At 44.0% G+C, this 11,829-nt stretch overlaps 1 protein-coding gene across 1 annotated transcript in view; it reads left to right on the forward strand.

Moving 5' to 3' along the window:
* The window catches only part of ttc27 (tetratricopeptide repeat domain 27), a 143,344-nt gene extending 134,319 nt beyond the window's left edge, over window positions 1-9,025 (forward strand). The window contains exons 17-20 of the mRNA XM_035754246.2: window positions 2,450-2,647; window positions 3,206-3,317; window positions 7,190-7,290; window positions 7,459-9,025. Of these exons, the coding sequence (XP_035610139.1) occupies window positions 2,450-2,647; window positions 3,206-3,317; window positions 7,190-7,290; window positions 7,459-7,584 (537 nt within the window). The 3' untranslated portion in view covers window positions 7,585-9,025. The remainder of the gene's footprint in view (window positions 1-2,449; window positions 2,648-3,205; window positions 3,318-7,189; window positions 7,291-7,458) is intronic.
* Window positions 9,026-11,829: the final 2,804 nt, after the last annotated feature.

The raw sequence follows: 11,829 nt of genomic DNA on the forward strand, positions 1-11,829 counted from the left end.
CAGATTATTATGATGAAATGTTTTATCCGGTATGAAGACGGAGTATCTTTCTTTGGACCACACACAAACACCGACCGGCATCTTATCTGAGGGTCCGGAGAGGAGTGTGTGTGTAGCAAGATACTTGCTGCACCGGTATGGTATGGTATTTGTTCCAGCACCTGAGAACGTTGAGTGGTACACTTAAACTGTGAAAACCAGGGGCACACTAAAGAGCATCTATAGATAAGTAGTTTGTTACATGCAAATGCTGAGAAGGGAAACTAATTTAAATCATAACTCCCGTGGAACTGCACTTGGGGGACTGTAAAAAAGGGTGAGGTAGAAAGAGCGATATAGTGAAAGAAGCAGAAGGGAGAGACACTCCCGGATTCCCTAGAGACTGCTGTTGTTTTAAGGGCTGAGACGACCGCCTCGCCTTACCTACTGTCCTGCAGTAGACCACACACATTCTGGAACAGCCCTTATAGAAGTGCTCTCGTTTCAACAGATCTCATTTATGATCTTCTGTTACACAGAGAGTGCTACACAGATAACTTTCTTCAAATGAATTATCAAACCATTTTACTGGATTGTACTTTTAATGGCCTTTAGTCATTCAAGAACATTGCATGATTGCTAGGAGCTTGGCTATGCCATTATTCAGTTGGAAAGCCATCTGGAAGCTTTAGCCCCAGGTATAGATACAGAACAGTTGTCTGTGAAGCCTGGTTATAAGGTGTTTGATTGTCTGGTTTGGACCAGATTTATTGTAAAGGTGGATTTTCCTCTCCCCCATGCCTGTTGAAGTTCACTCCACTTACAGCTTTCAGATCTGCTTCCTCACAGATTCTCTTCTTCCTCCACTGGCAGGGCACGCCACAGTCAACTGGAGACTAAACAATAATCTAGTCGAGCAGAGGCAGTGTGCCAGCCCGCCTGCAGCTGAACTTACTAAGAGCTGGGTCATTTGGTAACTCTGTGTCAAGACTCTGGGATGGAGTCTTTAAACAGCCTCTTTAGACATGCAATTTGGAAGTGATTTTCAAACACACAATCATCCTTTAAGAAATGCATGGGCTCTTCTGGTGATTCAGTGAATGTGAAATCCCTCCCTATAAGTGGTTGTATGGATATGTGCAGTAGGCTAGAGGTCTCATTCACCTTTGGCTACATTTTTACTGTGAACAATCAAACGTGGGATAAAGTAAAAAGCTTGGCTCAGCGAACACCTGGGTTTCAAACTGTTCACTAACAGGCTTTCTGTGAGTGCCACGACTTCAAAGGGAGCTGGCTTAGCTAACTTCTGGGAAACCAGGCCCCCCACCCTGGCACGCGCATGGTAGACATACACACCAACTCAAAGACTAGCACTTGCACACAGACGCGTGAGGAGATGCACAGATCTTGCAGTTTACCCCCTCCGACTACCCACACACACACACACACCCCTCCAATCGAGACCACACATACCCGCACGCACACACTGCCATTGGGAGATACACACATACACACTCCCCACAGACTACACAAACCCAGGGGAGACATCTCCAACCCTTAGCTCACACCTTTCACCATTCATCTGTCTCGGTCTCCTTTCCCCTGCCTTTACTCAGCTTGCTCAGTGTTGGTATTCGGAGCGGTGCATGAGGGCTTCACAAATAACATTCCCCTGGACAGACGGGATAAGGCCCGTGAACACTGCTGCACTTCCTGGCTTTTAGTGGAGCACATGGACATACCTTTTGAGATGTTTCTCATTGATATCATCCTCGGTCTCTCCCGCTTGTTGCTTATGGAACATGCTAGTATATATAGCTATGACTATGACATGCCCGTGTGTGAGTGAGTGGTGTGTATTGCGTTGTAACTTGATTATTTGTTTTCAGCGTGCTGATGATACCGTTTTATTATTCATATGGGAAAGCATTTAATTAATGTGAACAAAGAGGGTGAGGTCATGTTTTGAAATCCAGCGTTGCTCTACCCTCTTGGCTATTTATTGAAGCGCTTTTAATTGTACTGCGTGATGATTGTGACTGTGCATACATTTCCATTTTTTGTTACAATAGAAAACAAGTCCCATGAATTCTTGGCAGTTTTATTCCACTCTATATTCCACTCTCAATGCCGAGCATATTGAATTTGAGCAGGGAGCAAATGCCACCCATTCAGTTGGGTGCGAGGTGAAATTGAAACCAAGTGCGAAAAGCGTCTGTGTGAAATAGCCTCCTGCTCAGACGGCAATCACCAAACTAGAAACGGAGGATGACACAACCACGCAACATTGAGGCAACCCAAATGGTTTATGTTGAGAGAGGACATATGTAATTTAAGCCAGTGTAGTCAGGTTCACACACCAAACCACAACCACCCGCTTTAAATGAGCAGTCGCTCCACTCTTTTCCGACTCCTCCCACTTCAAACCAGAGGAGCGGTCCGTTCACATTGTCACTCTCCTGTGTTCCAGATTCTAGAGATCCTGGTACGAGCGGTGGTGGAGGACATGACAGATAACCATGGCGACCAGGCGTCTTCTCTGCGGGCCAAGGTCCAGGAGCTCCTGGGGCGCGTCACGTCCCGCCACAGCACTGACGCTGAGATCTGGCGTCACTACGCCCTGCTCTACGGAGGCGGCCACAGCACCAGGCCTGAGGACAACGAGAAAGTAAGGCCCTCTAACATTCCCGTGACATTTGACTGTGCAAACGCCACACATGAAATATACTTTGTGAGCTCGGAGGGGAGGTGAAAAAGTCATTATTGTAATGGACTTGGAGCCTGTTAAAAGCTATTTATAGGCTCATTGATAACTCATAGGCGATGGTAACTAATGGTGAGCAAATTGCACGTGGCCACACAGTGATAGATGGCTCTGTGTATTCTTGTCATACGCAGTGGGCTGTTGATAAAACTGTTCCTTAATCGTGTCCTAAGCGTGACTTGTGAGGACAGTCCTGTTATGTCATTTGTCTTTCCACTGCCTCTCATAGGCCAGTCACGCCACAGCAATGATTTCTGTTAATTTTCTATTCATTCAAAGTGTTTACTTAGTGTGTTCATTACAACTCAAATGGATTGGTGTGGCCAACAGATTGGCGAGGGTTTATGGCTTCATGGGAAGTTAATATTTAATTAAAAATGGTAGCCCACAACATTCTGTGTGTTGGGGGGATAATTGTTTTTCATGGATTTTCTTGTGTGTGTGCGTATTTGTGTGTGTCAGGCTTTGCAGTTCCTGTCCAAGGCCCATCGCTGTGAGGTGCAGGTCAGCGGCTGGGAGAAAGACACTGGGACCTTCAAGGAGGTGATAAGGAGAGCCATAGATCTTGCCAACGGTGAGTGACGTACTCCCTGCCCCTACACGCATAGACCTTATCCCACATACTGTGGCAGGTCCAGTACCAGTCAAAAGTTTAGACACACCTACTCATTGAAGGGTTTTTATTTTTACTCTTTCTGACATTGTAGAATAATAGTGAACTATGAAATAACACATATCAAATCATGTAGTTACCAAAACAAATGTTTTAAATAGACTTTAGAGTAAATTAGACCAATGCCTGAGCGCATTGCTTTTAAAAACAAATCTTTCAGCCCCCTAGACAGGCAGTGTTGCGCGAGGTGGGATAGCTATGGCGTTAGGATTCCGATTTGCTTTGAGCATTACCAGATATGAAACAAAACGGCAGAAATACTTTGAAAACAGCTATTGCAGCATTTATTTTTGCTATAAAATCACAACTAGCACTCGTGCCATACTTGACTTGACTATTTTTATGAAATGCTCGCACTGTTGAGCGTTGAGTGAACCACCTGCAACGTGGCTGGTGAATTAGACATTCTTACCCGACAATACCAAAATCTACCCACATTTGGTGGGTGTTAATTTTAGGCCCTGTCACACACACACACACACATTTCTTCGACACACCCGAGCCACACGTGAGCCGCCGCTTAATGGCAGAGACTTTCGAACACTCCATCACGCTTAATGTCACGTCTCCTACATGCCTTTGCGTCAGGCCGTGTAGGGAGCAGACCTGATGGATTGCAGACAAGAGAAGAGTAAAAAAGACAAACAAGCCGCTTACCCCACTGCCCTCTGCGAGACACAATCCCGATCCAAACAATTGCTTTGCGTGTTAGTGTGGAGGGGCTTGGGGGATGGAGTGGAGATGGAGACAGCAGGCAAAGGAAGGAGAGTGTCCTACAGGAGAACTCCATTAAAGTTGTTAATCTCGAGAATCCCCAGGTTTTTCATTACAGCCGGATGCTGTGTTGAATTAAACATAAGAGGGAGTCAGAATAACACGGTAGGAATAGCAATGTGGAAGGACTCAGCCCAGCCTTCCCCAACACATCTCTGGGGTTGATGTTGTCGCTAGGGCTCATCTTCACTCAGGTCACACACCTTTTTTCTCGCATGTGCGCACACACACACACCTTACACGCCTTACATACACTTAATTCCTCACACACACAGGCTGTGGTAGGTATCCCAAAACACTCCCACATGCTGCCCCTTTCCTTCAGCCTGTCAGAAAAGACCCAGAGAGCTGTTGATCTTAATCATTTATAAGAGAGACAGGCTTAACTAATGGATCAGAACTAGAGGTCGACCGATTATGATTTTTCAATACCAATTATTGGAGGACCAAAAAAGCAGATGCCGATTAATCGGCCGATTTTTTATTTATTTATTTGTAATAATGACAATTACAACAATACTGAATGAACACTTATTTTAACTTAATATAATACCTCAATAAAAATCAATTTAGCCTCAAATAAATAATGAAACATGTTCAATTTGGTTTAAATAATGCAAAAACAAAGTGTTGGAGAAGAAAGTAATATGTGCCCATATGCAATATGTGCCATGTAAAATGTGTGCCATGTAAAATATGTGCCATGTAAAAAAGCTAATGTTTAAGTTCCTTGCTCCGAACATGAGAACATATGAAAGTTGGTGGTTCCTTTTAACATGAGACTTTTAGGTTGTAGTTAATATAGTATTTATAGGACTATTTATCTCTATACCATTTGTATTTCATATACCTTTGACTATTGGATGTTCTTATAGGCACTATAGTATTGCCAGTGTAACAGTATAGCTTCCGTCCCTCTCCTCGCCCCTATCTGGGCTCGAACCAGGAACACATCGACAACAGCCACACTCGAAACATCGTTACCCATCGCTCCACAAAAGCCGCGGCCCTTGCCGCGCAAGGGGAATAACTACTCCAAATCTAAAAGCGAGTGATGTTTGAAACAGTATTAGCGCACACCCAGCTAAATAGCTAGCCAAATCACATCTGTTACACCAGCCATTAGGCTGATAGGCTTGAAGTCATAAATAGCGCTATGCTTGCGAAGAGCTGCTGGCAAAACGCACAAACGTGCTGTTTGAATGAATGATTACGGGCCTGCTGCTGCTCAGTCGGACTGCTCAATCAAATCAGACTTAATTATAACATAACACACAAATACGAGCCTCTGGTCATCAATATGGTCGAATCCGGAGACTATCATTTCGAAAACAAAACATTTATTATTTCAGTGAAATACTAAACCGTTCGGTATTTAATCTAACGGGTGGCATCCCGAAGTCTAAATATTATTGTTACATTGCACAACCTTCAATGTTATGTCATAATTATGTAAAATTCTGGCAAATTAGTTTGCAATGAGCCAGGCAGCCCAAACTGTTGCATATACCATGACTCTGCGTGCAATGAACACACGAGAAATGACACAAATTTCATCTGGTTAATATTGTCTAAACTGGATTAGTAGTTATAACTAGTGATTATGATTGATTGTTTTTTTATAAGATAAGTTTAATGCTAGCTAGCAATTTACCTTGGCTTCTACTGCATTTGCGTAACAGGCAGGCAATGGTTAGAGCGTTGGACTAGTTAACTGTACGGTTGCAAGATTGGATCCCCTGAGCTGACACGGTGAAAATCTGTCGTTCTGCCCCTGAACAAGGCAGTTAACCCACAGTTCCCAGGCCGTCATTGAAAATAAGAATGTGTTCTTAACTGACTTGACTAGTTAAATAAAAGGTATAAAAAGATCGGAAATGGGCGCCCAAAAATACCGATTTCCAATTGTTATGAAAACTTGAAATCAGCCCTAATTAATCGGCCATTCCGATTAATCGGTCGACCTCTAATCAGAACCCACCAAGCCCTTCTACTACAGCCTCACTCTCTCAACTCAACTTTGTAACCTCTATGATGGGCCTGGACACTGCATCCACAGAGCTCGGAAGAGAGGGATGAGAAAAAGTAGAGTGATGAGAACGAGGAGGGGAGAGCAGAAGAGGTCTTCATCCATAAATCACGCCGTTTTGACCTTTCGTGCTGTCGCGGCTGAATGGGACCATACAGGGAAAAGGTGTAGCGCAGATAGAGGGGAGAAGAGACTGCCGCTTGTTTTCCTTTCCTCGTGCGAGAGCGAGATAAAAGGTGTCGTGTAAACACCAAGACAAAAGACTGCGATGCAGGGGAAATAGCCCATCAATATCATCACTGGTCTCAGGAACATAGCTTTGTTTAGGTATGTTTCTCAAAGCAGCACAGGATAACACCGGTTCTTCTGAGCTTTAGTCGTCACTTTGTGGGGGTCATGAATGGTGTTTGTGTGGATGGTGTTTCATCCTGTTGAATGCAGATTCACTGGGAAGCGTTCCAGAGGACATTTTGATTATCTTATCTCGGACAGTAATCACAGGAGTGATTAAACAGGCATTGGGGAAAAAGGTCTCGTCTTGTTATTAATTTGCGAGCTGCCAGGCCACTCACGGCGGGTTTGAGCGGGGAAGTGTCTCCAGCGTAATGAGATGAGGCCCACTGAAGTGTCACTGACTGCAGAAATCTCCCTGAGGGAGGTGGAGCGCCCATTAACCAGTCCCAGGAGAAATGACTCACACACGTGCAGTATAACCCACAGTCATGTGTCTATATGAGACCTGTTAGTCATGCATAGGTCCATGGTGCCACAGTGTCTCACCAGGGCAGGTAGGTCCATGGACGCCGACCCAGAAACCCCTCATCTCTTCTGACCCTTCCATGATGGGTGGTTGTCTCCTTCCAGCAGTCACTCATATTATTAGACATAAGGGTCTCTGTCTTTTAATCACAAATATTTATGTGCTAATAGGTATTTTCTGTCTCTATTTCTCACATTTCTGGGTTCACAGTGACCCTCAGCTGTAGTAAAAAGAAGAGTAACCCCCAGGAGGCATTGCCAATGTTGTCCTCCACTCGTCTCAGCCTGAGAAGCCTGGCCACTAAAGCCAAGGTACAGTACAGTACACTTGGTCTTGATGCCAGCACCCCACCACATCATACAGATGTATCGGACTGCTCACATCAAGTCAATCCTGAACTACTTCACCAACCTCCCGTTTTTTGCGATAACGTTTAACCAAATGTAGTAATTTAATTTCTTTACACTGATTTTCCTCAGCAACTGCACACAGATGTTGCTTCTGGGGAGATCCATGGCGACCTGATTGATGAAGTCAAAGAGCTGGAACAGCTTATCACGCAGCTGCAGGACCAGAGTGGCCAGCTGCGCAGCGAATCAGCATGAATGCCTCACAATAGACACACCTCTAAGGACCTCCTACAGTAAACTTATCCCAGAGCAGACATGGCTACTAGGGACACTGTGAGGAGACCTGCACCCCTCACCCTGGTCCTTACCAAGAGTACTTTACATGCTTTTACAGGGAAGAAGAGATGCAACTAACTGTAAAGGACTGTGATACACTTGTATGTACTAAGTGTAATTTTATATGTGCTGTTTGTGGTATAAATCATAGTTAAGGAATGCTAGCTCAACCCCCGCAGGTCATCAAAAAGACACCTTCTCTGCGGAAACTATAGAAATCAGGAAGTGTATGCATCCATAAATTGTACAAAGATGAAGCCTTATGATCATAGAACCACCCTTGCCTTGTTAGAATGTATTAGTCATAACCCCCCCCCCTCAAAGCTGGAATCCCGCAGGCGCAGTGAGAGCTCTGCAGATGAGAAATGTACGAATGTGAAGCAGGACAGGAAAGTGTGGACGTTCATCACCAGGGAAGCACTCGGCCATGAAAGTATCGCCTCACTCACACAGGACAGACACCATGGAGGCAGCCCCCGTACAGTACAGCTATCTTATCATCATCATGCCTCGGGCCCCGGGGCTACAGACAGATCCTACCATCTTCTCCTCATGGATTTTCTCTCCCAAATCAAAATGACCTTGACATTGCCTTTGTTTTATCATACTTGTTGTTTTATTGCTATCGTAGAAATGTTTTTCTTTGCCTGTGCCTCTTTGTCATGGCCTGTGTCTCTGCCTTGCATTGGAGGAAAGGCCTACAGTGTAAGTGACTTAGGGAGAAAATTACTTTTATACGAGTAGATATGGACATGTGTTATCGACTGAGTATACCAAATATGAGGAACACCTTCCTAATATTGAGTTAGGAAGGTGTTCCACCGTTTGCCCTCAGAACAACCTCAATTCGTCAGAGCATGGACTCTACAAGGTGTTGAAAGCATTCCACATGGATGCTGGCCCATGTTGACTCTAATGCTTCCCACTGATGTCCTTTAGGTGGTGGCCCATTCTTGATACACACAGGACATTTTTTTAGCGTGAAAAACCTAGCAGCGTTAGACTTCTTGATACAAACCAGTGCGCCTGGCACCTACTACCATACATCGTTCCAATGCACTTGCATGTCTTACCCATTTACCTTCTGAATGGCACAAATACACAATCCATGTCTCAATTGTTTCAAGGCTTAAAATTCCTTTAACCTGTATCCTCCCCTTCATCTACACTGATTTTGAAATGGATTTATCAAGTGACATCAATAAGGGATCATAGATTTCACCTGGTCAGGCTATGTCATGGGAAGAGCAGATGTACTTCATGTTTTGTATACTCTGTATGGCATAGCTGTAGTTCTCTTTCATGAAATTTGATTTGATGTTATCGACTCCGTCAAAATAAAGGTCATGTGTTATAAAAATGGCATATTCTTTTTTCAATCTGGTGACCATTTATGGATTGGGACGGAAGTGTGTATCACCATAAGAATAATGTATCAATACATTCCATATATTCAACAGGTCTTGATTACACAATTTGTTTGCATTCCAAACCATTCGATCATAACCAGATTTCTGTCCCAAAATGTCAGTCATTTAATACAAATGTGAAATAATGGTCATTACTAGAGTTGTCATTATTTACTATCATATATCCAGCAGACACAGGGAGAATATAGTTATCTGCCTGCTAGTTGTAATATAACTAATATAACTCTTCCAAATTGTCAAACAACACTGATTTGCTGCCATGACTTCATACATTTGGAGAGGCCTCCCTTTGAAGCAGGGAAACAGGATGCTTGTTCAACCTCCTGTTTCTTAACATTCCTGGTGTTTCTTAGTGACAACTTGACAACATCCTCATAAAGTACCAACTGCAGCAGAAATACAATGGTAAGGTCATTGCCTACGAGCAACACCAAAATGGCATCACGTTTCATGATATTCATTGTGGTATGAATGAATAAGGAGTCTATCATCAGGATGGGTAGTTTTTGGTCAGGACGTCCATGAGCAAGGACTCTATTACAAAATAAGATTTATCCAAACCTTTATCAGAAGAGTAACATTCTGTATAGAAACAGTGACCTAAAAGCTCTCTGACTGAAAGATTTTTCATACAGCTTTTGTATGTCTATGTTGATCCCTTCCCACAGACTTGCTATGACTTAAATGTTTTCCAGAACATCTTGAGACTTCATTTCAGACTCTGGCTGTGTTTGCTGGGCACATGTACAGTTATGGCACATGAGATTTACCCAGATTTAATCAGTGACTGGAGGATTGCATTTCTGCCCAGCTACACTACATGACCAAAAGTATGTGGACACCTGCTCGTCGAACATCTCATTCCAAAGTCATGGGCATTATTATGGAGTTGGTCCTTCTGCTGCTATAACAGCCTCCACTCTTCTGGGTAGGCTTTCCACTAGATGTTGGAACATTGTTGCGGGAAATTGCTTCTGTTCATCCATGAGAATTAATGAGGCTGATTTTGGGCGATTAGACCTGGCTCATAGTCTGCGTTCCAATCATCCTGAAGGTGTTTGATGGGATTGAGATCAGGGCTCAAGTTCTACACCGATCTCGACAAACGACTTCTGTTTGGACCCCGTTTTGTGCACGGGGGCATTCTCCAAACTTTTGCCACAAAGTTGGAAGCACAGAATTGTCTAGAATGTCATTGTTTGCTGTAGCGTTATTTCATTTCACTGGAGCTAAGGGGCCTAGCCCTAACCATGAAAAACAGCCCCAGACCATTATTCCTCGTCCTCCACCAAGCATTGAAGTTGGCACTATGCAATTGGATAGGTAGCGTTCTCGTGGTATTCGCCAAACCCAGATTAGTCCGTCAGACCTCCAGATGGTGAAGCGTGATTCAGCACTCCAGAGAACGAGTTTCCACTGCTCAAGAGTCCAATGGCGCCAAGCTTTACACCACTCCAGCCAAAGCTTGACATTGCACATGGTGATTTTAAGCTTGTGTGCGGCTGCTCGGCCATGGAAACCCAAAATGGAGTTTGTATGGCTGGTTGCTCAATGTTATGCACCTGTCAGCAACGGGTGTGGCTGAAAATAGCCAAATCCACTCATTTGAAGGGGGTGTCATCTTACTGTTGTGTATGTGTAGTGTATTTCATGTTGCATCATTGGTGATGACACGTGCTTCACCCTGTCTTTCTCCACAGATCTGTCCCCTTCTCCGAGGATGCTGCTCCACAGACACTGCGTTCTGGTTACCATTACCTCGTGTGTCAAATTCAGAGCAACATTTCCCAAACAGCTCCTTTCCGCTCCCTCATTCTGGGGGGCTTTCTTTTTTTCATCTATGTATGACACCACTGTATCCAGTATCCCCCAGAAGAGGTTGGTGGCACCTTAATTGAGGAGGACAGACTCGTGGTAATGGCTGGAGCGGAATAAGTTGAATGGCATTTGATGTTTGATGCCATTCCATTTGCTCCATTACAGCCATTATTATGAGCCGTCCTCCCCACAGCAGCCTCCTGTGGTGTCCACCCACTTCAAACCTCAATGGGGGACAGAGTTTTTAAGACCATTAGATAGATATCCCTCACTCAAGAGAACCAACGTCATAAGACTTCACGGTACTGTGCATGTTTTTCCAAAGCGCACACAATGACTCAATGGGGCTCATTTTCATCTGGGTGTAGGCCCTTAAAACCACTGTGTCTGCTCCATAGTGCATGTCTTCAATGAATTCACTCCAGTACTGGAATATCCCCTGCAATCCTCAATGAAAGAAATGTTGAAGAATTTACACGGGGTTTGCTGGTAACCCTGCTGTGTAAGAGGACAGCGACTAGGGATAACCGTGGGAGAATAGAAGCCACCAGGAATGGCCCCAGCACAACTGTTGACAAGTAACTCATGAGGGTTGTTGGATGAATAATGGTGCACACATGGCTTTAGAAATATTTGGTAGTTTATAGTTTATGACGCATGGTAGTTCCTTTCTGATTTATGCAGGACTTTATGGGGCAGAAGTAACAAGATGGAGGACTATAACAGCATATCGCCTACATACATATGTATGTTATTTATAAATATGAATTATGAACCGTTACATGAAGTAGTTGTACACATTACATTTGGCTTATTGGGTGTTATTTTATAAATGGTCATTATTGTAAGCATGTTGCTATACTCTTATCACTCATTAACTTGCTGTACAACCTGGGTTATGCCTGCTGTCACTTTG

This window comes from Oncorhynchus keta, chromosome 36, assembly GCF_023373465.1.
Source record: "Oncorhynchus keta strain PuntledgeMale-10-30-2019 chromosome 36, Oket_V2, whole genome shotgun sequence".
In the NCBI taxonomy this organism is placed as follows: domain Eukaryota; kingdom Metazoa; phylum Chordata; class Actinopteri; order Salmoniformes; family Salmonidae; genus Oncorhynchus; species Oncorhynchus keta.